This window comes from Haliotis rufescens, unplaced genomic scaffold (assembly GCF_023055435.1).
Source record: "Haliotis rufescens isolate VD_foot unplaced genomic scaffold, xgHalRufe1.0.p SCAF_15, whole genome shotgun sequence".
In the NCBI taxonomy this organism is placed as follows: domain Eukaryota; kingdom Metazoa; phylum Mollusca; class Gastropoda; order Lepetellida; family Haliotidae; genus Haliotis; species Haliotis rufescens.
The window spans coordinates 17,543,015-17,567,501 of NW_025963835.1; the positions used below are offsets into that span (position 1 = coordinate 17,543,015).

Genomic DNA, 24,487 nt, shown 5'->3' on the forward strand with positions numbered 1-24,487 from the left:
CTTACGTAGGAAGCCACTGGACGCGGAGAAAACAATCAAGTAAAGCTGAAGGAGATGCGTCAGACATGAAATCGATCAAAGGTCAAAATGTCTGCAATAATGTTTAACATCCGTGGTAAATATTTATGAACGCCCAAACGTGCCTTGACACACATTTAACACAGAATATTATTTATATTAAGAATTTGTTTTATTTACCTCTGTGTTATATTGTGCATGTTTTGTATGATTGCATAAATTGTTCCTATGGCTTTATGGCTGAAATATTGCCGATATGAAGTTTATTAAGTCACTGTCAGAAACACAAACAAGTTTAATAAGAGAACTTTGAAATAAATGCACGAAAGATCTTCAACACGACAAACAGTTGTTCCAATTAATTATGTGAAATACAATTCGTTTATGTTTTCCGCATATACAGAGTTGACGACGTCTGTGAGTGAATACATGTTTAACGCTATCGCCACACTAGTCAAACACAGCAAGCGAAATACCCGTTGTAACCTACATATACTTCATGTTATCACACACATGTCCATATCTCATACAGATCTTGTGATGCTCCAAACGGAAACCAAGTAGTGCGCATGTGTATGACGCGTGTACAGGGCCGGAGTTCAGTATACGCCCCACTCCTGTAGACAGTCAAAGGTTCAAGTTTGTATAACACAGAAGGTGAGGACAATTTATGCTGGAGTAACATCACTAGGTGAGTGGCGTGTTGTTGTTGAAGGCCACACTTAGGTGCTATTCCAGCTTTATGCTTGTATGCTTGTTTGTTTTTTTGTTTAGCGACATCCCCGGCACTATTCCAGCAGTAGGTTTGTTTGTTGTTTAACAACTACCTACTGACAGACCACGGGTAATAACTGGGACAACGAGCAGGCTCTGTAGATGACAGTCCACGGGTAATAACTGGGACAACGAGCAGGGTAATAACTGGGGCAACAAGCTGGCTATGTAGCTGACAGACCACGTGTGATAACTGGGACAACGAGCTGGCTATGTAGCTGACAGACCACGTGTACTAACTGGGACAACGAGCAGGGTAGTAACTGGGACAACAAGCTGGCTATGTAGCTGACAGACCACGTGTAATAACTGGGACAACGAGCAGGGTATGTAGCTGACAGACCACGTGTAATAACTTGGACAACGAGCAGGGTATGTAGCTGACAGACCACGTGTAATAACTGGGACAACGAGCAGGGTATGTAGCTGACAGACCACGTGTAATAACTGGGACAACGAGCAGGGTATGTAGCTGACAGACCACGTGTAATAACTGGGACAACGAGCTGGGTATGTAGCTGACAGACCACGTGTAATAACTGGGACAACGAGCAGGGTATGTAGCTGACAGACCACGGGTAATTACTGGGACAACGAACAGGGTATGTAGCTGACAGACCACGTGTAATAACTGGGACAACGAGCAGGGTATGTAGCTGACAGACCACGTGTAATGACTGGGACAACGAGCAGGGTATGTAGCTGACAGACCACGTGTAATAACTGGGACAACGAGCAGGGTATGTAGCTGACAGACCACGTGTAATAACTGGGACAACGAGCAGGGTATGTAGCTGACAGACCACGGGTAATAACTGGGACAACGAGCTGGGTATGTAGCTGACAGACCACGTGTAATGACTGAGACAACGAGCAGGGTATGTAGCTGACAGACTACGGGTAATAACTGGGTCAGCAGGGTATGTAGCTGACAGACCACGGGTAATAACTGGGTCAGCGAGCAGGCTATGTAGCTGACAGACCACGGGTAATAACTGAGACAACGAGCAGGGTATGTAGCTGACAGACCACGGGTAATAACTGGGACAACGAGCAGGGTATGTAGCTGACAGACCACGGGTAATAACTGGGTCAGCGAGCAGGGTATGTAGCTGACAGACCACGGGTAATAACTGGGACAGCGAGCAGGGTATGTAGCTGACAGACCACGGGTAATAACTGGGTCAGCGAGCAGGGTATGTAGCTGACAGACCACGGGTAATAACTGGGACAACGAGCAGGGTATGTAGCTGACAGACCACGGGTAATAACTGGGACAACGAGCAGGCTATGTAGCTGACAGACCACGGGTAATAACTGGGACAACGAGCAGGCTATGTAGCTGACAGACCACGGGTAATAACTGGGACAACGAGCAGGGTATGTAGCTGACAGACCACGGGTAATAACTGGGACAACGAGCAGGGTATGTAGCTGACAGACCACGGGTAATAACTGGGACAACGAGCAGGGTATGTAGCTGACAGACCACGGGTAATAACTGGGACAACGAGCTGGGTATGTAGCTGACAGACCACGTGTAATAACTGGGACAACGAGCTGGGTATGTAGCTGACAGACCACGTGTAATAACTGGGACAACGAGCAGGCTATGTAGCTGACAGACCACGTGTAATAACTGGGACAACGAGCACGGTATTTAGCTGACTGACCTAGGACTGAACGTGTTCGCCTTACCCGCTGTGATATTCCACATTACACCGGAATTTGATCATAGATATGCCAAGATTTAAAGTCAATAATTGTTCCTCGACTCGTCATCAGTCAGTAGTTGGGAGTTGTACTTTCTTTCCTGGAACACTGATTTTGATTACCTACACTGATTATCAAAACAAAAGCAGATAGATGAAAAGAGAGACATCATATATTCTAATTATACAGTTCTTAAGTTAACTTGTTCTCCTAACTCGGTGGATATTGCACCACCTTCCCCTGACACTAGCGATATGAAGCTGTTTATCAACTGTCTCGGACAGCCACACGTTTATCGGTCTGTAAGAGGCCTCACTGTGCTGATATGTGACCACTTGTATCAACGACACCCCACATGGTTTGATCGAAGTCCGATGTTTATATCTGACCTACTTGTCTATCGTATGAGACACACATCATGTTAATTTGTCATAACGGATGGTTCTAATGAAAGTAGCTCCTGCGCATGTGCAGATAAGGCGTAGGTCTCTGTCATGTGTGTAGACGTCTCCTGTATAGCCCTCTCTACTGTCATTTCTCGTGAAGTAAGAACGTTTATCAACCTGATGATAATTACTTGTCTTTGTGAAGGGATTAAACAACGTTTGTTTTTTGTAGCATCATTACTTTTTGAATAGTGATTTAAAAGGTTGATATGAATCTCGAGTGACATCCTGCTATGTGTCTCTGTGTTTGGATTTACATGATTTCTTTAGATGTTTTTGTAAAATTTAATAAATAGGATTGACTCTGTGTCTGTTTTTCTGTTAACTGAAGTATGAATCAAATAATCAATGTGAAGATATTTGTAAGAATCTGCTATGGATTCATACAGTTAGCACACGAGTATTTCTATTCATTCCTCAAAGACTTGAAACAAATATGCTGTCAATCCTTAAGTACTTTAGTATGAAAATAATGTTTTATGGATAGATCATACATTGTCTGTCAGAAACTACCACACTCATACCTTGTAAATGTAACATACTGTGGCATTGCCGTTTTCTGGTAAATAAAACAATTAAAAACAAACCTTTTAAAAAAACACAATGACGTATTCTTCAAGAGAATGTTCTTGTGAGATAACGTGAACTGGAGCGAATATGTTGCAGGTAAATTGTGAGTGAGTGAGTGAGTGAGTGAGTGAGTGAGTGAGTGAGTATGGTTGTATGCCACTTTATGCAACATTCCGGAAATATCAAGGCGGGGGACACCAAATAATACCTTCACACCTTGGAATCGTTTTGTACGGTGGTAACAAAGGCCACAGTTAATGATCTGCCCATGAAACAAAGTTATCACAAAGTGGTATTTTGGGTATTTTACACCACAAGCGGAAACTGTTTAAATAGGGCTCTTCTCCGACTTAAGTTACGCCAGTGAGACCGGTATCTGTGGTATTACAGAATATTAGTAAACATGTTAATTCGTCAGTCATTTTGCTCTTTTTTTACAAAAACGTTGTTTTTTATCTCCCAGGAAGGAACTAAGTTAATCACGGAAGGCTCTCCAGGCGGGAGGATGGAACCATTGCAAGACCAAGACCAAACTGATCGTGATGTTGGTCTACTTCTGACTGAAGTTTTAGACGAAATAGATAGAGGCCCACAACAGGGGCGACACCCCACTTCTACATCTTCCACACAACAGAACTATTGTAAGTTCTTGTTTGTCATGACACAACAGGTTTAAAAACAAGTTATTAATCATCTTTTTGATTGTGTGCGTACAACAGTGTGCGTTGTATTGTAATCTCGCTGGTAGTAAACTCTGCACTTGTGACATGGCACATCTAAATAAACTACATTTTCGTGTGTAGTTTTAGGGCAACTGAAAATTAAAAGTAATATTTGTAGGAATATGACTTTCTGAACGTGCTATTATTACATTTGCATTTGCTCTCATATTTCCAACAATGTCAGCTGTGTTTGTAACCGGGAAGGAATGGTTTCTGTGTTCCAGATCAGTGTCCAGTGTCCCAGACTAACATCTCTAATGCCTCTAATGTTTCTGTTGGGGATCTGGCACACAGGGGTTGTCTCTCACAGGGTAAGAACGTTAGTACTCTCAATGATAACTGCAGAAGTAGTGTGCACTGGCAATAAGTACTATATATTTGTAATGTATCATTTTTCTTCTTCTACAAACACTTGTCATCACAGTGTCATATCAAGAATGTCTGTACGCTATCGCAGGCTTCCTGGTGTTTGATATCAGTACAGCAAGTCGCTTTTCTTTTCTTGATGAGATGGATTTTAATACTCTTTCTTCACAGAATATGTATGGTTTGATACATGAATTTTCACTTATCGTAAGGCAAACAGTAGCACTGTGATGACTCCTCAGAATGATTTTACAAAAAGATCTCAGAACAATCAGAACAAAGAGTTTTTCATTCACAAGTCTCTTTCAAATGTACACAAAAAGGATGCAAAACAATACGTATGCATGAAATGTATAGAATATAAAGATATATGTTCATTTAAGACCTGTCTACTCCCGTTAGTAAGTGAGAGAGAGTAGTAAATATACACTGCTTTAAACATTTAAATAAGTTATACCACACGTCAGCTTTATTTAGGACACACGCCCATAGAGATGTAAATCTTAGAAGTTTACAGCTTTTGTGAAACCCACGAGCAAGACACGTTCTTCTTTATTTCTTCATTTGATTCCTCATAAGTAGAATAGAATTACAGACAGCATGATACAAAATTGTGAGAAAAAAGGGAAGTTTAATTAAATCCGCAACTTTCTTTTCAGAAAACCTCACAACAAGGATAGACAATCTGAAAAAGGAATTTATTCACGTCCATGCTCTAGAAGTAGCAGAGGAGTTGCTGAAAAAGAACAGACATATTGCCATCAACGGAGCTCCAGGGGATGGGAAAACCAGCATCGCTTTAATGCTTTGTGATACATATCTAGAGAAAAGTCATAGCGTATTGTTCGTAGAAAACGTTGACCACTTTGATGTTAACCTGATCATCAAAAGGAACAATGATATGCTTGTTGTCTTTGTTTGGTTCTGTTACATTACCGTCAAGTTTAGAAGCTATCCACAAAGTGTTCAGCGCCCTGGTTGAATCTGTGTGTGTCTTGAGTGTGTCACAACCAGATAAAGCTACTTCAGGACAGACATTCAAGCTTCACTTTCTTTTCACATCACGAACCAACAACTGGAATGAGGGATGTTCAAGACTGCATCAGTTCAAAGGCACCCTCTTCAGTTCACAAGTTGTCGTTGATTTGACAAAAAAAGGCCTTTCAGAAAAAGAAAAGGAATCCATTCTCACATCCTTCATGAGGGGAAATTCACATTTCGACATTTCTCAGGAGGATATGAAAGCTATTACACAGATACAAAACAGCATGTTTGGATTCCCATTGACCTGTAGACTGTACGTCGATAACACAGTCTTCCACATGAAGACTCGAGACTTTTTCCAGCACCCTGTGACCTACTTGAGAGGCGACCTTGACAACATTGTCAGAGAACAGAGTAGCAGATCATTTGCTCTTATTCTTCTCATCCTGTGTGGTGGGAAACTGGACCTTGTTTCCTTTCAACTAGGAATTGGAGGAGCCCACACCGCCCTGTTTCGTGCTGTAAAGGAGGTGGTGCCATTGTGTACTCCAACGGACATTGGTAACGAAATCAGAAATTTCATTGGCTCCTACTGTAGAGTGGAGAATAATGTAGCTTCCTTCTCACATCCATCCATCTATGATGCGGCAGCATGTGCCCTTGGTAATATCAATCCTGTGTTGTTGTTAAAGCATTGCTCTATGAAGTTTTTGTATGAAAGAGTAAGACAGGGTAAGCACGACCAACAACTGCCAACAATCACCTATGATGTCACAAATATGATCTACATCACGTCTCGACTATTCCCAATAGTACTGACCAGGCTGGTGGAAGGCATACAACAAGGATGTTTCAGATGGACACTCACCCATCCTCTTTTGAGGGACGCCCGATTTGCCTCCTTACTTCAACAAGAACTGGCTGATCACTTGCAACACATTTTTACAAAGAAAGACAATGATTCTGGAGAATGTTTCTTTTATTATGTGATACTGTCAGATAATGATATACTTTTTACCCAGTCATTGGAAATACTTGGTAGAAGGGAAAACATCCAAGTTCTTTCAGTGGAGAATAGAAACTACCTCTATGATGGTTTATTTGCCTGTGTGCTATGGCATAAGCTCAGACACCTTGAAGATATTATAGATATGCTTCAGGAAGGTCATATGTTCGATGTCAACTGGAGAAAGGGAGATAGAACCCTGCTGATGTTTGCTGCAGAGTCAGGTCATTTGGATGTGTTCAACGTATTGTTAAACTTGAAAGCAGACGTTTTACTTACTGACAAGAAAGGATATACTTGTCTTCACCACGCTTGTAAATCGGGGAGCAAAGATGTCAGTATAGCTATTGTTAAGCTTTGTCCTGATTTGATGAATGTATTTGCCGAGAAAGGCCTGACAGCTGCCATGTTGTGTTGTTTGTCAGGTCAGAATGAAGTTCTGAAAGAACTTGTGCGGCAAGGAGGAAATCTCAGTCTCACCGACAACAAAGGTAGAAACTGTCTTCATTTGGTTTGTGAAAGTGGACCCCCATCTACAGTGAAATATTTGATTTCTCTGAAAACAACTGATATCAATACTAAAGGATGGCTCGGGCAGACACCGGCGATGATTGCAGCACTAAATGGACATTCTGATGTCTATAACCTGCTTGTATCAGAGGGTGCTGATCTGTCACATACTGATGGTAACAACAATGATTGTCTGATGTTGGCATGCATGGGAGGCAGCATGCCTATTGTGAAACACCTCTTGCCCTTGAAACTGTTTGACATCAATAAGAGAGAAGGGTTAAACAAGACACCAGTTTTGTTGGCAGCAGAGAGAGGACACTCAGATGTTTATAATCTTCTTGTGTCAGAGGCGGCTGATCTGTCGCTCACTGATGATTACAAACATGATTGTCTGATGTTGGCTTGTATGGGAGGTAGCATGCCTATAGTGAAACACCTCTTGTCCTTGAAAACATTTGACATCAATGCAAGACAATGGTGCAACAAGACACCAGTTATGTTGGCAGCTCAGAGAGGACATGTAGATGTTTATAATCTTCTTGTATCAGAGGGTGCTGATTTTATGAACAAAGATTGTTTGATGTTGGCATGTGAGGGAGGTAGCATGCCTATTGTGAAACACCTTTTGTCCTTGAAAACATTTGACATCAATAGGAAAGGAAAATTTACCAAGACACCAGTTATGTTGGCAGCAATGAGAGGACATTTAGATTTATATAATCTTCTTGTATCAGAGGGGGCTGATCTGTCACTTACTGATAAGGAGAAAAATGATTGTCTGAAGTTGGCTTGTGAGAGAGGTAGCCTACCTATTGTGAAACACCTCTTGTCCTTGAAAACATTTGACATCAATAGGACAGGCTGGTTCAATCAGACACCAGTTATGTCGGCAGCATACAGTGGACATTTAGATGTATATAATCTTCTTGTATCAGAGGGGGCTAATCTGCAACTTACTGATGCGCTGGGCAAAGATTGTCTGATGTTGGCTTGTGAGGGGGGTAGCATGCCTATTGTGAAACACCTCTTGTCCTTGAAAACGTTTGACATCAACAGGAGAGGAAGGTCTAACCAGACACCAGTTATGTTGGCAGCAGAGAGGGGACATGTTGACGTAAGCAACCTTCTTGTATCAGAGGGGGCTGATCTGTCACTTACTGATGAGTACAACAATGATTGTCTGATGTTGGCTTGTGAGGGCGGTAACATGCCTCTTGTGAAATACCTATTATCCTTGAAAACATTTGACATCAATAGGAGAGGAAGGTCTAACCAGACACCAGTTATGTTGGCAGCAGCGAAAGGACATGTTGATGTAAGCAATCTTCTTGTATCAGAGGGGGCTGATCTGTCACTTACTGATGATAACAACAATGATTGTCTGATGTTGGCATGTAAGAGAGGGAACATGCTTATTGTGAAACACCTGTTGTCCTTGAAAACATTTGACATCAACAGGAGGGGATGGTTAAGAAAGACACCGGTTATATTTGCAGCAGAGATGGGACATGTTGATGTTCGTGATCTTCTTGTATCAGAGGGTGCAGATCTGACACTTACTGCAATACATATCCCCCATGACTACTCTGTATAACTAAACTGATGTATTAAAGTGGACGTTGTCTTTCCAAGTTAAGTAAATGACGCTACATCTCCGAAGAAAATGAATACATGGTTAAACCGGACACCAGTTATGTTGGCAGCATCGGAAGGACATGTTGATGTGTATAATCTTCTTGAATCAGAGGGGGCCGATCCGTGACTTTCTGCATCACTTGTCCCCATTTGGCAACTCTGTATAACTGTAGAGAAGAAAAAGTATTGTCTATAGTAATTACTGTGTAATTAGCAAGCTGCCATCTTCAATACATATATGCTACAGAGGCCCGTTACATACAGTCTCACATTAAGAATCATTATGGATAGAACATATTGATAACTAGTTTGTTCTGCGCCTGCCCACTGTTCTCTTGTGCACACACAGGAGCTCCACGAGATTGGCTCTTCTCTTAAAAATCTACGGTAATGATTGAGTCATCCTAACTGTCTCACTGCCCAGCTTTGTTTAGCCTCATTTGAGACAAGGAAAACCATGCGGGGATAACTATCCAGACAAATACGGTCTCAAGATGATTGTCTTAGAAGATAATGACAATAAAAGCACCAAAACCCTTTCCATATTCAATAGCTAAAAGCTGAGTCGATTGCACGATTCCGACTATATCAAGAGCTTTTGTTGATGAATCACTCTCAAATAGTGATGATACCAGGTGTTCTCGAAAAGGCGAGTGTAATCTGCTCCAAGGGTGGAACCTGTCACAAACACATGACAACACAAGTCAACACGAGAACAGATGGTACAAGTCAAGTTCTTCCGGAAGTTGTCCCTTACTGATCCGCTCACTGATGATTACAAACATGATTGTCTGATGCTGGCTTGTATGGGAGGTAGCATGCCTATTGTGAAACATCTCTTGTCCTTGAAATCATTTGACATCAATGCGAGACAATGGTTCAATAAGATGCCAGTTATGTTGGCAGCACAGAGGACATGTTGATGTTTATAATCTTCTTGTATCAGAGGATGCCGATCTGTCACTAACTGATTTGATGAACAAACATTGTCTGATGTGGGCATGTGAGGGAGATAGAATGTCTATTGTGAAACTCCTCTTATCCTGTAAAACATTTGACATCAATAGGAGAGGATAGTTTAACCAGACACCAGTAATGTTGGCAGCAAAGAGAGGACAGATTGATGTTTTCAATCTTCTTATATCAGAGGGTGCTGATCTGTCCCTTAATGATGATAACAACGATGATTGTTTGATGTTGGCATATGAAGGAGGTAGCATGCGTATTGTGAAAAAGCTCTTATCCTTGAAAACATTTGACATCAATAAAAAAGGAACGTTTAACTTGACACCAGTTATGTTGGCAGCAGTGAAACAACATGTTGATGTATATAATTTTCTTCTATCAGAGGGGTCAGATCTGTCACTTACTGATTTCTTCATTGATAGGCATTAAGAAGTTGGAGTACTAAGTAAGGAAAAGAATTTATGGATAAACAACTTCTTTATTACAATTAAGAGCGACGTTTCGGTGTAGGTTCTAACATCGTTATCAAGCAAGTGATATACAGATAGATATTGTTATACTGGAGTAGAGAAGCCTGTTATGTATATACAAGGGTAGTGATGACAATCATCAGTGAAGTCAGTAACATAAATAAAGGATGAAGCCAGTAATATAAACAATGGGATTTGGGCTGATTGGGGTAAATTATCAGTAGATTGCCACAATAGTATCTTTATATTTGGTGACTTGGCACTCGTGAAGAGCAACCTCCTCGTGGTGAGTGCTGGGTAACGCTAATAGCTCTTCCCCCGTGTGGAACCGGGGTAGAATATTTCCACAGCACCCCATTGCTGGTCGTAAGAGGCGACCAAAGTGGGCAACCTGTTTGCCGTGGGTTGCGCCCCTGTGTCGGTGGAGGACGGGATTCTGGTGGTTGAGGGCATTGGAGCCAGGAACAAGTGTTCCTTTTGCCCAACACACCACTTTGACCCTTACTTCACCTAGACGGGTGGTAGAATGGGCCCGATTCTATCAATCGGCTGGTCACGCCATGCCCTGTGCATGGAATGCTTGATTATTTACAAATGTCATCTCAGACCATTTTTGAACAGGATATCTGTTGACCTTGATTATGTACATTTAAAATTTTGCCTAGAGTCCTATGCCAGAAGGCGGTGGCTCATGGGCCAATCTGGTGATATAGACCTCTGAATTCTGTGTTTTTATAGGAAAATGCCATGGGCCGAACCAGCCTGACATTTCTCCTTTTATTAACAACAGCTATCCATGTCTCTTTTTCTGGAGTATAACATCCCTGTAACCCTGATGTTGCAGGCTGGCTTCCACTGCAACATCGTCCTCGTTGACACTCGATGGCGGGTAGGGAGCAGGGGTGCTGAATATTCTTATTATACCATGGCTACCAATACATCTACTGGTTCATCTAAAGCAAACAAAAGAAGGCACCTTTCTTCATCATCTGATGAAGAATTATCTCAAATATTTCCTGAATCTTGGCCAAGATTCTTAGTGATTTCAACTGTTGATGAAAGTCCTTTAAAACTCAACCCGTTTGCGATCTCAAAGGGCATACAAAGTGCCTGTGGTGAGGTTAAAAATGTAACACGTCTCCGTGGTGGATCCATCCTAGTAGAATGTGCACGGAGACAACAATCTGTCAATCTGCTTGATCTTCAGCAGTTTGTAAACACACAGGTTGTTGTCTCAGCGTACAAGACGCTGAACTCAAGTAGGGGCATCGTTCGTGATCGAGCTCGCTGTCTGTCAGACATGACAGAAGGAGAGATAGCAGACGAACTTAAAAATCAAGGTGTCACCGCAGTTAAGCGGTTTACGAGAAAAACTCAAGATGGAACCATTGTCAATACCCAAACCTACCTTTTTACTTTTTCTGTGACAACTCTTCCAAAGTTCATAAAAGCTGGTTACTTTAACATCGGAGTGGAGGTTTATGTTCCAAATCCACTCCGATGTTACAAGTGTCAAAAATTCGGTCACGGGGCCAAAACTTGCACTAACAAGGCCAGGTGTTTCCGTTGCAGTGAAACTCACGAGAGTTCAGAATGCACAAATGAGATCAGGTGTGCCAACTGCAACGGGGAGCACCTATCCTCATCAAAATCCTGTCCTGCTTTTGATCGGGAAACAAAAATTTTAAGAATCAAACATACTAACAACATATCCTACACTGAAGCTAAAACGTTACTACTTCCATCTCAAACACCTTCTACTAAAAGTTATTCAGCTGCTGTCTCTTCCCCAGTGCAACTTCCCAAGGTAACTACGGTATCCACACACTGCCAGACTTCTATCTCCTGGTTAAAAGATGATATCATTACACTTGAGGACTCCATTCATATATCTAAGGAACTCCCACAGATATCATCATCTGCCACCCAAACTGAGACCATTCACACCCCACCTACTGAACCAAATGTAGCTGTAGCTGAAACACGTCAGGGCAATGCCCATTTATCAAATAAAGCGAAAAAGCAAATGAGGAGAAAGGCCAAAACACTCCAACACTTGGAGGTGCCTTCTCCTGTGACAACCACTGTAGAGGTTCATAATCCGTTTGAGCCTCTGGAGATGGACGTCACTCCCACACAACCAGTCCATGAGAGTGGACGTACCTCCCGCTCAAGATCCCCAGTTGAGCCGCCATGAGCTGCTCAAGTCACATCATTCAATGGAATTGCAGAGGACTTCGACATAATTATAATGATCTACATCTTTTACTACAAGATTTTAAACCATCAGCTCTTTGTCTTCAAGAAACCTACTTGAAAAACACCGATCACACCGACATCAGACAGTATAGTTCTTATCATTTCTTTCCCCCCCCAGGGGCTAAGGCCACTGGAGGTTCTTCAGTGTTGGTGAGGCAGGGTATCATCCACAGTACTGTTCCTCTTGATACTCCTCTCCAAGCCATTGCTGTCCGAATAACTTTACACATTGTTTTTACTTTGTGTTCTCTATATATCCCTCCATCTTCGTCTATTCAGCAAACTGATCTCCAAGCACTATATGACCAACTGCCTAAACCTTGTATCATAATGGGTGATTTGAATGGACATAATCCATTATGGGGTAGTGATCATACCAGCAGTAAAGGGAAGAGTATAGAAGATTTTATTTCCAACAATGCTTTATGTCTTTATAATGATGACTCCAGGACATATTTACATCCTGGTACAGGTACATACTCTTCCCTCGATTTGTCGATTACAGACTCTGATCTGTTGAATGAATTTGAGTGGTCAGTCCATGATGACCTCTGTGGAAGTGACCACTTTCCAACCATTCTGAAAACGGTTAACCCTTCTGATATTCAGCCATCATCACGATGGAACTTTACTAAAGCAAACTGGCCTTTGTTTGAATTACTGTCCTCCAACAAATTAACGCCTAATTTGTTTATCAACGCTCCTGATCCTATTCAACTCTTCTCTGATGAGCTTCTCAAAATTGCTGATGAATGTATTCCGAAGTCCTCTGCAAATCCACACATCCGTAAACCATGGTTTAACAATGACTGCAAGCAAGCTAGGAAGGCACGGAAAAAGGCTGAACATTATTTCCGTCACCATCCAATGGTCCGTAATTTGAATAAATTTAAAATGTTAAATGCTAAAGCACGACGTACTTTTAAGCAAAATAAACGCCAATCGTGGCAAACTTATGTTTCAAAAATCAATTCACGTACTCCAATGTCTAAAGTTTGGAACATGATTCAGAAAATTAAAGGTAAGGGTTCCAAATCCAGCATCCGCCATCTCCAAAATGGGGATGTACTACTCACTGATAAATCTGATATTGCAAACAAACTTGGTGAAACTTTGGCTAAACATTCTTCCTCAACTAACTATGATCCTACATTCCAAAAATATCAAAAACAGCAAGAAATGAAAACTATTAATTTCAATTCAGATAACGGGGAAGATTATAATGAACTTTTCTCTATTAATGAACTCCATACGGCACTTGAACAAGCCCATGATACGGCTGCCGGAGCTGATAACATTCATTATCAACTCCTGAAACACTTACCAGAATCATCTTTAGTAACATTATTGACTATTTTTGATCACATTTGGACGTCTGGGACATTTCCTCCTTCATGGCGCGATGCTGTAGTTATTCCAATACCCAAACCTGGGCGAGATCATACAGACCCTTCAAATTATCGACCGATATCACTAACAAGCTGCGTCTGCAAAACCATGGAACGCATGATTAATAATCGATTAGTTTGGTACTTAGAAACCAACAATCTCATTACTAACATACAATGTGGTTTCCGGAAAAACAGAAGTACCATCGATCATTTGGTTCGATTAGAATCATTTGTTAAAAATGCAATAATAAATAAACAACATGCAGTGTCTATCTTTTTCGATCTCGAAAAAGCATACGACACTGCATGGAAACATGGTATTTTAAAAGATTTACACGATTTTGGATTACGTGGCCGTTTGCCACAATTCATATCTGAGTTTTTAACCGACAGGCAATTTCAAGTCCGCGTGGGTTCTACCCTGTCTGACCATTATCATCAGGATCAGGGTGTCCCACAAGGCAGTATTTTGTCTGTCACTTTATTTAGTATTAAAATTAATAGCCTTTCAAAGGTGTTAAGCGATTCCATTGATGGATCACTGTTTGTTGATGATTTTAATATTTCATGCTGTGGTAAAAATATGAATACTGTCGAAAGGCAACTGCAATTATGTCTAAATAAAATTCATAAATGGGCATTAGAAAATGGTTTTAAATTTTCAAAATCTAAAACAAACTGCATTCACTTTTGCAGAAAATACAAACCTCACAAAGACCCTGAACTAGTTTTAGCTGGCAATCCTATTAAAGTTGTAAAGGAGGCCAAGTTTTTGGGCATCATTTTCGATCACCATTTGACCTTCTTACCGCATATAAAGTATTTGAAAAATAAATGTCTGAAAGCACTTGACTTGCTGAAAGTTGTTTCAAATTCCAAGTGGGGAAGGGATCAGAAAACCCTCCTCCAACTTTACAGAGCCCTTATCCGATCTAAACTGGATTATGGCTCCATCATTTATGGTGGAGCCTGTAAAAGTAATTTAAAATTATTGGATACAATTCATCATCAAGGTCTGAGGCTTTGCCTTGGTGCCTTCAGGACTTCACCAATATATAGTCTGTATGTGGAGGCTGATGAGCCATCCCTAAAACACCGTCGCATAAAATTGTCTTTACAATATATCTCTAAATTATATTCTAATAACTCGAATCCAGCATATGACTGTGTTTTTAATCCACTTTACGAAAATCTCTATAACAAAAAATCATCTCTTCTTCCACCACTTGGAATAAGATTACAATACCATATTTCTGCTGCTAAAATAAATCTTGACACTATAGCCCCTACTCAGCTTTTGTCTTCTCCGCCATGGCAGCTAGTGAAACCAGAGGTGGACCTAACCTTAACTAAACAAAAGAAATCTGAAACAAACCAGCTGGTTTATCAACAACAATATAATGAATTAAGAAACTCATATGATACTTACAAATCAATCTTTACAGATGGATCCAAGGATGGTGACACCGTTGCCAGTGCCACTGTCATTGGATCCAAGACTATCTCATCCAGATTACCTGATAACTGTTCTATTTTCACAGCAGAAGCCAATGCCATTCTAGTAGCTCTCAAATATATTAGTAAACAGTCCAAATATCAGAGGTTTATTATATTTTCTGATTCTCTTTCGTGCCTGCAGGCTATTCATAGCATGTCACATCAACATCCACTTTTAATCGAAATTATTGAATTGTATAATTCTCTAGCTACTGGCCAATACGACATCGTTTTTTGTTGGTTACCCAGCCATGTCGGAATTGTTGGTAACACCATGGCCGATGCTGCTGCAAAAGCAGCTCTCAACGAATCTGTGACACCACTTCTTGTTCCATACACTGATTACAGGCCCGTGATTGGATCATATATACGAGATCTGATGCAAAAGAAGTGGGACACCCAAGTAGGTATCAATAAATTACATGAAATCAAACCAAATATTGGTTACACCTACTTGGGCTGTCAGTCCAGATTTGAGGAGGTCATAATGCGCCGATGTCGTATTGGCCACAGTAGATATACACATGAGTATATATTAAAAGGTGAGGATCCTCCGTTTTGTGTCCCTTGTGATGAAAGAATCACGGTCAAGCATGTCCTGCTTGACTGCATTGATTTTTCCATCACAAGGGATAAATATGTCAAAGTGTCATCTATGAAGGATCTTTTTAATCAAGTACATGCTCATTTAATTATCGGTTTTTTAAAGGAAATAGAATTAATTAATAAATTTTGATGTACAAAGATATATATTTTATAAATTGGTAGTATATGATACTTAACGGAGATTGTTAGTGGCTATATCCTCGAAGGGGGTTGAAGTAGCGTAAAATTATTGTCCCCCTAAGAGGATATGTAAGCCCACATAAATCAAAGTAATTTTATATCTGCCAGTGTTTTAATCGTAGCATATTTGTTGGTTTTAAATCTCCGGCTAAACCCTGTCAACGGTCGCCAGTGACTAAAGGGATGGTTTAAATCCTGCTGGGGTCCATGCAGGTAGCAAAGGTACTGTAAGTCCCCATGGTCCTCAGTATGGTGTCCTCACTTTAGTTGCTGGTGATATATAGCCCAATTTTATCTATTGTAATGTTATGAATTGTTATATTTTATGGTTCTGTACTAGTTTTAAACATATAATCTGTGATAATCTAGTTGTTTTACTGTCCTTCGTCGACGGAATTTTATACAGTTTACATATATGTTATGAAAGTCACATTTTCTCTCGTCACGATATGGCTGCAATATTGCCGATGTGACGTTAAATCTTACTCACTCACTCACTCACTATTTGGTGACTTCAATGCAAGGACACGTACTTTGTCAGATTTTATTACAACTAACTCAAGCTCTATCAACGAAGATATATTCCCCAACGATTTTGTTGACCATATGAATGATGTTGAAAGATTAAAATATGATAATGTATTGTTAGAAAGATCAAGTCAGGATGTTGGGATGCCAACCTCACATGGTTATAAGCTAGTTGATTTATGTAAAAACAAACAATATATACATTGTTAATGGCCGAGTTGGACATGACAAAGACGTTGGCAAAGTTACATGTAAAGGAGTAAGCTTGGTTGATTATGCTGTAGCGAGCGCTAATGTTTTCCCAACAATAGAAGATTTCGAGGTCCTGGATTTGGAACCATTGGTCTCAGATATCCACTCACCTATCACTGTAACACTAACAAAAAACTTCGATAAGCCTGTTACAGCCCAAACGTTGTGACCAGAGAACGACACAAGCCCCCGCCTTAGAAAATGGAATAGGACGCTTGCTCCTGAATATGTCGACTCTATTGACAAAGAGGTTATACAATCCATTGAATCTAAGCTACTTTGTGCTGATTATTGTAAGCTAACTGATGTTATAACAAACGTAAATGACAAAATAAGTGATGTGCTTCTTCGTACTGCTGCCAAAGTGTTCGGATTTGTTAAAAAGAGTAAGAGAAAATCAACACCCCACAAGCGCACTAAAATTTGGCTTGGTAAACAATGAAGAATCGCCTGTTGAAAATACTGAGGCCAAGAGATATTTCAAACGTAGTCAAACAGTCCCAAATAAACAACGACTAGTTAATGCAAGTAATAGTTAGAAAAACTGCATTCATAAATTGTCAAATATGCATTTTAAAAAACTTCAAGACAAAGTATATAATGTTGATAGAATTGACCCCCGTTCATTTTGGAAACTTCTTAAGCAAAGGCAGTCTGGCGATGAAAACCTACCGGATAGTGAAGCATTATTCAGCTTTTTTAAATCTTTAAATGAAGTTTCGGCAGATGACGATTTTGATATTGATAATCTACATAAAGTAAACATGGACGAAAGCACAATACTTATTGCAGCTATAACAAGAGGTGAAATTATAAACTGTGTGCAGAATTTAAAATATAACAAAGCAGCTGGTCTTGATAATATAATTAACGAATACATTTCAAGCACAATTGATGTCTTCATAGATATTTAAATCAAAGTTTTTAACATGGTTCTTGATACTGGTACATTCCCAGAAAAATGGTTAATAGATGTTACCAAACCCATTTTTAAGGGTAAAGGTGACCCACAAAACCCCGAAAATTACAGACCTATCACCCTGCTAAGCTGTTTTGGTAAGCTTTTCACAGCAGTTTTAAATAACCGTTTACAAACATTCATCGAAACGAACTCCATATTGTCGGAAGCTCAGGCAGGTTTCAGAAGGGTTATTCTACCAGTGATCACATCTTTGCTCTATATAACCTCATGGAATTATTAAAAGGTAGGAAAAGGAAAGTATTTTGTGCATTTGTAGATTTTCAGAAAGCATTTGACACAGTTTGGCGATCAGGACTTTGGCAAAAACTATTCCAAAATAACATATCTGGAAACTGTTTTAACGTTATTTAGAATATGTACCAGAATATCAAGTCATGTGTAATGGTAATTTAACAGGTTTCTTTTCATGTAAATCTGGAGTAAGACAAGGAGAAAACCTGTCGCCTGTCTTGTTTGCAATGTTTGCAAAATAGTCTTCAAAAGGCACAATGTATAGAATCATAAACAATGAGTGCCTAAATTTTGAATATTATTCAAACGCACTGCAGGAAAACGCGTGGCGAGTCTTACTTAAGTTTAGAACTTGTAATCATAATCTACGTCTTGAAACTGGGAGATGGAGAAAAATACCTTTAACCGAAAGGAAGTGCCAACTTTGCAAATTATCTGACATAGGTGATGAATTCCATTATTTGTTTATTTGTCCATCTTTAGGAAACGAAAGAAAACATTTTTTTACACAGATTCTACTGCATTAAACCCAATATGCATAAAATGAATTTACTTTTCAATAATTCACGACTAGGAACATTGAGAATTCCAAATTCTGTAAAATCATCATGTCATTGATTAAACCTATCAAGTAACTCACATCTATTGCTACCATAGTAAATCTGTATAAATATGCATTGATGCTCGGCCAAGATGGTTTTGTATATATTCTTTATTTATATGCATATGTAATATGTTGTTGAAATACTTTTGTACCTCTGATGCCGCTGATAGCGACCTGAGCGTAGATAAAGTTCAGTTCAGTTCAGTTCAGTTCAGTTCAGTTCAGTTCCCTTGAAAACTACATCAATGTTGGCCTGTTTCTTTAAGAGTCTCTGGATTTTGTAGGTAACTTTTCCAAAGTAGTGGAGGCTGATCACAAAGGGTGCAGACTGTTGACGTGGGGATTTCTGAGATTTCTTTGTGATGTAAACTTGATCAAACAACTCTATTTTAAATCTTGATAGAAAAAGCTCCTTTGTAATTGACCAGTGGGGTGGAGCTGGAGGAATATTGCTCGACAAAAAGGTAAAGTTGACTATTGGAAAGTTGAAGTCTGCCCTCTTTTCATACAGTCTTGCGGAGAGTGTTTTGTCACTCTGAACCTTTATAGGTCTAAATAAAAGGGACAAGACAGATGAAGCGGTCTCACTGGTCGCCTTTATTTCTAGTTCAGGTGCTAAATCAGGTAGAGGCTGAACACGGACGATTGCGGCCCACATTTCCTGCAGCGCCTGCTGGTTAAAATTTCCGTACAAATGCGCATCAACATCATAACTTCTTTTTCTGACAATGATTAAGCACATCCAGTTCTACTTTATTGAGATAATGTCATGTTCAATCATAAAGTGTATCCTCCTGATTTTACAATCATGACAATGAATAAATGTATAGTTTGATTTTCTTTAAATATCCAAAATGTTGGCTGTATGTACAAGTAAGGCACGTTCGTCTGGCTGCACTGGTGTATCATCATACTCCGACATCGTGAATAAACATTCTTAATTTACAGGCAGCTGTTATCATTGTGTTTTATATAACCTTCAGATTTATAACGGCTTGAGGCACTTTAATGATACAATATATCTATTACACGTGTTTAATAAAGGTACATGGTTGAAACGTACCTGTTCTTTAATTCTGTTGGTGGATTTGACGCTGGCTTGGCAACAGTCCATGACCCACTGTGCCATTGCTGCCTGCTGTCTAGAACGACGTCAATACAACTGTTGCCATGTGGCCTTGACCCGGAAATAGATTATCGGTGAGCTGACGTCATTGTTGACAAGAAAGATATCATAATTTGAATGGTTATTTTATTAACACACATTAAACACATTTGCTCACGCCTTCCTCCAATCCTTCCTTCCTTCATTCGTTTATTTACTCAAATCATAGAGTTTGCTTTAGTCTTCACTAGTTTTGAGTAGAGCTGCATTGTAAAAGTGGTTATATCAGCCTCGTGAAAAGTTCAGTATTTTGTCCTGAGTGTCCTTTGGTGCGTGCGTGTGTGCGTGCGTGCGTACCCCACTCAGACAAAGTACACTGACTCTGAGCCTACCTGTCCTTGCTCAGCCCACTGCTGCCGAAGCGCCACGCAGGGTAACAACAAGTACCATATTTTAATCTCTTTTGGTATGACGCTGCCGGGGATCGAACCCACGACCATTCTCTCTCCGGGCAGGTAGACGCTCGATCCACTATGCCATGGAGACGGTCACATAATACCGTAGGGAGCCTGTCATTAGCACAGTGCACTGTTAAAAGTAGTTCTGTTAATGTAAATGACTTTAGCCTGGTCTGCCATAGGGTGGGTTCCTAGTCAAAGCCATCAACAAATCTGTCTGAATCTGAAACACAAACGTCAACATGTGGTACTCGACCAGCTGTGTAATGATGACTACCAGGCCGGATGATGTCTACCAATCGTAGGCCGGATTACAGTAGGTTTTCAACGAGTAAATGAAAGTCATCGGCCCGAAGTCTACCAGTGATGGAAATCATGGGTGAAGAGGCAAGACGTATTGCGTAACACTTTCTGGTTACAGTCATATCTGGAGAGAAAGAGACGTATCTATCCATAGCCATGTAGACTGAATATTGGTAAGAGGCAGAATTGATACTGGTCACATGTCGACACTTGATACTGGTCACATGTAGACGTGATTGATACTGGGTATATGTAGACTTGATACTCGTGACATGTAGACTTGATACTGGGTATATGTAGACTTGATACTGGTCATATGTAGACTTGATTGACTTGATACTGGGTATACGTAGACTTGAAACTGGGTATATGTAGACTTGATACTGGTCACATATAGACTTGATACTTGTCACATGTAGACTTGATACTGGTCACACGTAGACTTGATAAAGGGTATATGTACACTTGATACTGGTCACATGTAGACTTGATACTGGTCACATGCAGACTTGATACTGGTCATATGTAGACTTGATACTGGTCACACGTAGACTTGATACTGGTCACATGTAGACTTGATACAGGTCACATGTAGACTTGATACTGGTCACATGTAGACTTGATACTGGATATATGTACACTTGATACTGGTCACATGTAGACTTGATACTGGTCACATGCAGACTTGATACTGGTCACATGTAGACTTGATACTGGTCACATGTAGACTTGATGCTGGTCACATGGAGACTTGATACTGGTCACATGTAGACTTGATACTGGATATATGTAGACTTGATACTGGTCACACGTAGACTTGATACTGGTCACATGTAGACTTGATACTGGATATATGTAGACTTGATACTGGATATATGTAGACTTGATACTGGTCACATGAGGACTTGATACTGGTCACATGTTGACTTGATACTGGTCACATGTAGACCTGATACTGGTCACATGTAGACTTGATACTGGTCACATGTAGACTTGATACTGGTCACATGCAGACTTGATACTGGTCACATGTAGACTTGATACTGGTCACATGTAGACTTGATGCTGGTCACATGTAGACTTGATACTGGTCACATGTAGACTTGATACTGGTCACATGTAGAATTGATACTGGTCACATGTAGACTTGATAATGGTCACATGTAGACTTCATACTGGTCACATGTAGACTTGATGCTGGTCACATGACGACTTGATACTGGTCACATGTAGACTTGATACTGGTCACATGTAGACTTGATAAAGGGTATATGTAGACTTGATACTGGTCACACGTAGACTTGATAAAGGGTATATGTAGACTTGATACTGGTCACATGGAGAATTGATACTGGTCACATGTAGACTTGATGCTGGTCACATGGAGACTTGATACTGGTCACATGTAGACTTGATACTGGTCACATGTAGACTTGATACTGGTCACATGTAGACTTGATAAAGGGTATATGTAGACTTGATACTGGTCACACGTAGACTTGATAAAGGGTATATGTAGACTTGATACTGGTCACATGTAGACTTGATACTGGTCACATGTAGACTTGATACTGGTCACATGTAGACTTGATACTGGTCACATGTAGACTTGATACTGGTCACATGTAGACTTGATACTGGTCACATGCAGACTTGATACTGGTCACATGTAGACTTGATACTGGTCACATGTAGACTTGATGCTGGTCACATGTAGACTTGATACTGGTCACATGTAGACTTGATACTGGTCACATGTAGAATTGATACTGGTCACATGTAGACTTGATAATGGTCACATGTAGACTTCATACTGGTCACATGTAGACTTGATGCTGGTCACATGACGACTTGATACTGGTCACATGTAGACTTGATACTGGTCACATGTAGACTTGATAAAGGGTATATGTAGACTTGATACTGGTCACACGTAGACTTGATAAAGGGTATATGTAGACTTGATACTGGTCACATGGAGAATTGATACTGGTCACATGTAGACTTGATGCTGGTCACATGGAGACTTGATACTGGTCACATGTAGACTTGATACTGGTCACATGTAGACTTGATACAGGTCACATGTAGACTTGATAAAGGGTATATGTAGACTTGATACTGGTCACACGTAGACTTGATAAAGGGTATATGTAGACTTGATACTGGTCACATGTAGACTTGATACTGGTCACATGTAGACTTGATACTGGTCACATGTAGACTTGATACTGGTCACATGTAGACTTAATACTGGTCACATGTAGACTTGATACTGGTCACATGTAGACCTGATACTTCCTAGACAAAATAATTCCTACCTGCATACAAGATACTGGTCATATGTAGACTTGATACTGGTCACATGTAGATATTTTACTTGCTACATGTAGATCATAATACTGGGGGAGGGGGAGGGGGTAGGGGGTGCACAGTACCAGAGAGCAAACGCGATGGGATAGGAGGGCCACATGGCTCGATATCACACATTACAAGCCAAAATCATCTTTTTAAGAAAATACTGAAGATAAAGAAATAACAAATATATTCAGACTTAGGGGAAAGAATCGGCGCTATCTTAAGTTAATCTTGGGCGAGGCAGCTACAAGTCTGGATTCTATCTGGCGACAGGGGGTAGCTACAGGGGGTAGAGGGTGAAGTGGCTGAGGGACGGAGGAAAGGACCGTTGTAGGAGGGAAATACGACATCTAAATTTTGTCTGGTCGGATTACAATCGTGACTATGTCGTGACAGATTGTGATGTATCGGGTCAAAATCGTAACAACGTCCTCTGTTTTCTGGACGGTGTCCTGTGGATCGGGATGCTGTCGTGATGAATGGGAAGATTTAGAGAAATTGTTCATTGCCGTTTCTTGTCGATTGAGTCCAGATCTTGCCGAATGCGAACCGTCTTTGTCGGTTCACTGTCTGGTCCTACTAAGAACGGCAGTAAAAATCCTGAATGTGTGACTGAGCCCTCAGGAATGGTCCTATCAAGGACGGCAGTAAAAATCCTGAATGTGTGACTGAGCCCTCAGGAATGGTCCTATCAAGGACAGCAGTATAAATCCTGAATGTGTGACTGAACCCTTAGGAATGGTCCTATCAAAGACGGCAGTAAAAATCCTGAATATGTGACTGAGCCCTTAGTTTAAGTATTTTAGATGATGCCAAGCTAATTCATCACTGACAACATACTACGGTCCAGTTACCGATAAATCACACGTACTGATTATGTCAATTAAGCTAAAAGTACATGTCTCAGGATGTTGGGAATGGCTGTCCCTCGATTGTCTCCTGGTTGAATTAAGCAGCACTAAAAAAACAAAGATGTCGTTGATTGTTTCATGGGTTTTTTTCATCAAGTGGAGTTTTCCGCATAAACATGGTGAAATACACTGTCATATTATTAAATGATTTAAAACAAACAAACAAAACTTACGGACGGAGGCCACTGGACGCGGAGAAAACAACCAAGTAAAGCTGAAGGAGATGTGTCAGACAGTAAATCGATCACAGGTCAAAATGTCTGCAATAATGTTTAACATCCATGGTAAATATTTATGAACGCTCAAACGCACCTTGACACACATCTGACACAGAATATTATTTTTATGTTGAATTTGTTTTATTTACCTCTGTGTTATATTGTGCATGTTTTGTATGATTGCATAAATTGTTCCTATGGCTTTCTGGCTGAAATATTGCCGATATGAAGTTTATTAACTCACTGTCAGAAACAGAAACACGGCCATTGAGAGAACTAAGAACCAAAACTACATACAATATATCAATAACTAACCCGGCCGGCAATGTGAGTTTAATAAAAGAACTTTAAAATAACTGCACGAAAGATTTCCAACACGACAAACAGTTGTTCAAATTAATTATGTGAAATACAATTCATT

General features: G+C 40.3%; 1 protein-coding gene across 1 annotated transcript; it reads left to right on the forward strand.

The window, feature by feature from the left end:
* The first annotated feature begins 479 nt into the window (after positions 1-479).
* LOC124138739 (serine/threonine-protein phosphatase 6 regulatory ankyrin repeat subunit B-like) lies at positions 480-10,035 on the forward strand. Its single transcript, XM_048395837.1, has 5 exons — positions 480-675; positions 3,985-4,162; positions 4,468-4,554; positions 5,269-5,439; positions 5,501-10,035. The coding sequence occupies exons 2-5, from the start codon at positions 4,027-4,029 to the stop codon at positions 8,704-8,706; spliced, it is 3,600 nt and encodes a 1,199-aa protein (XP_048251794.1). The 5' UTR covers positions 480-675; positions 3,985-4,026; the 3' UTR covers positions 8,707-10,035.
* Positions 10,036-24,487: the final 14,452 nt, after the last annotated feature.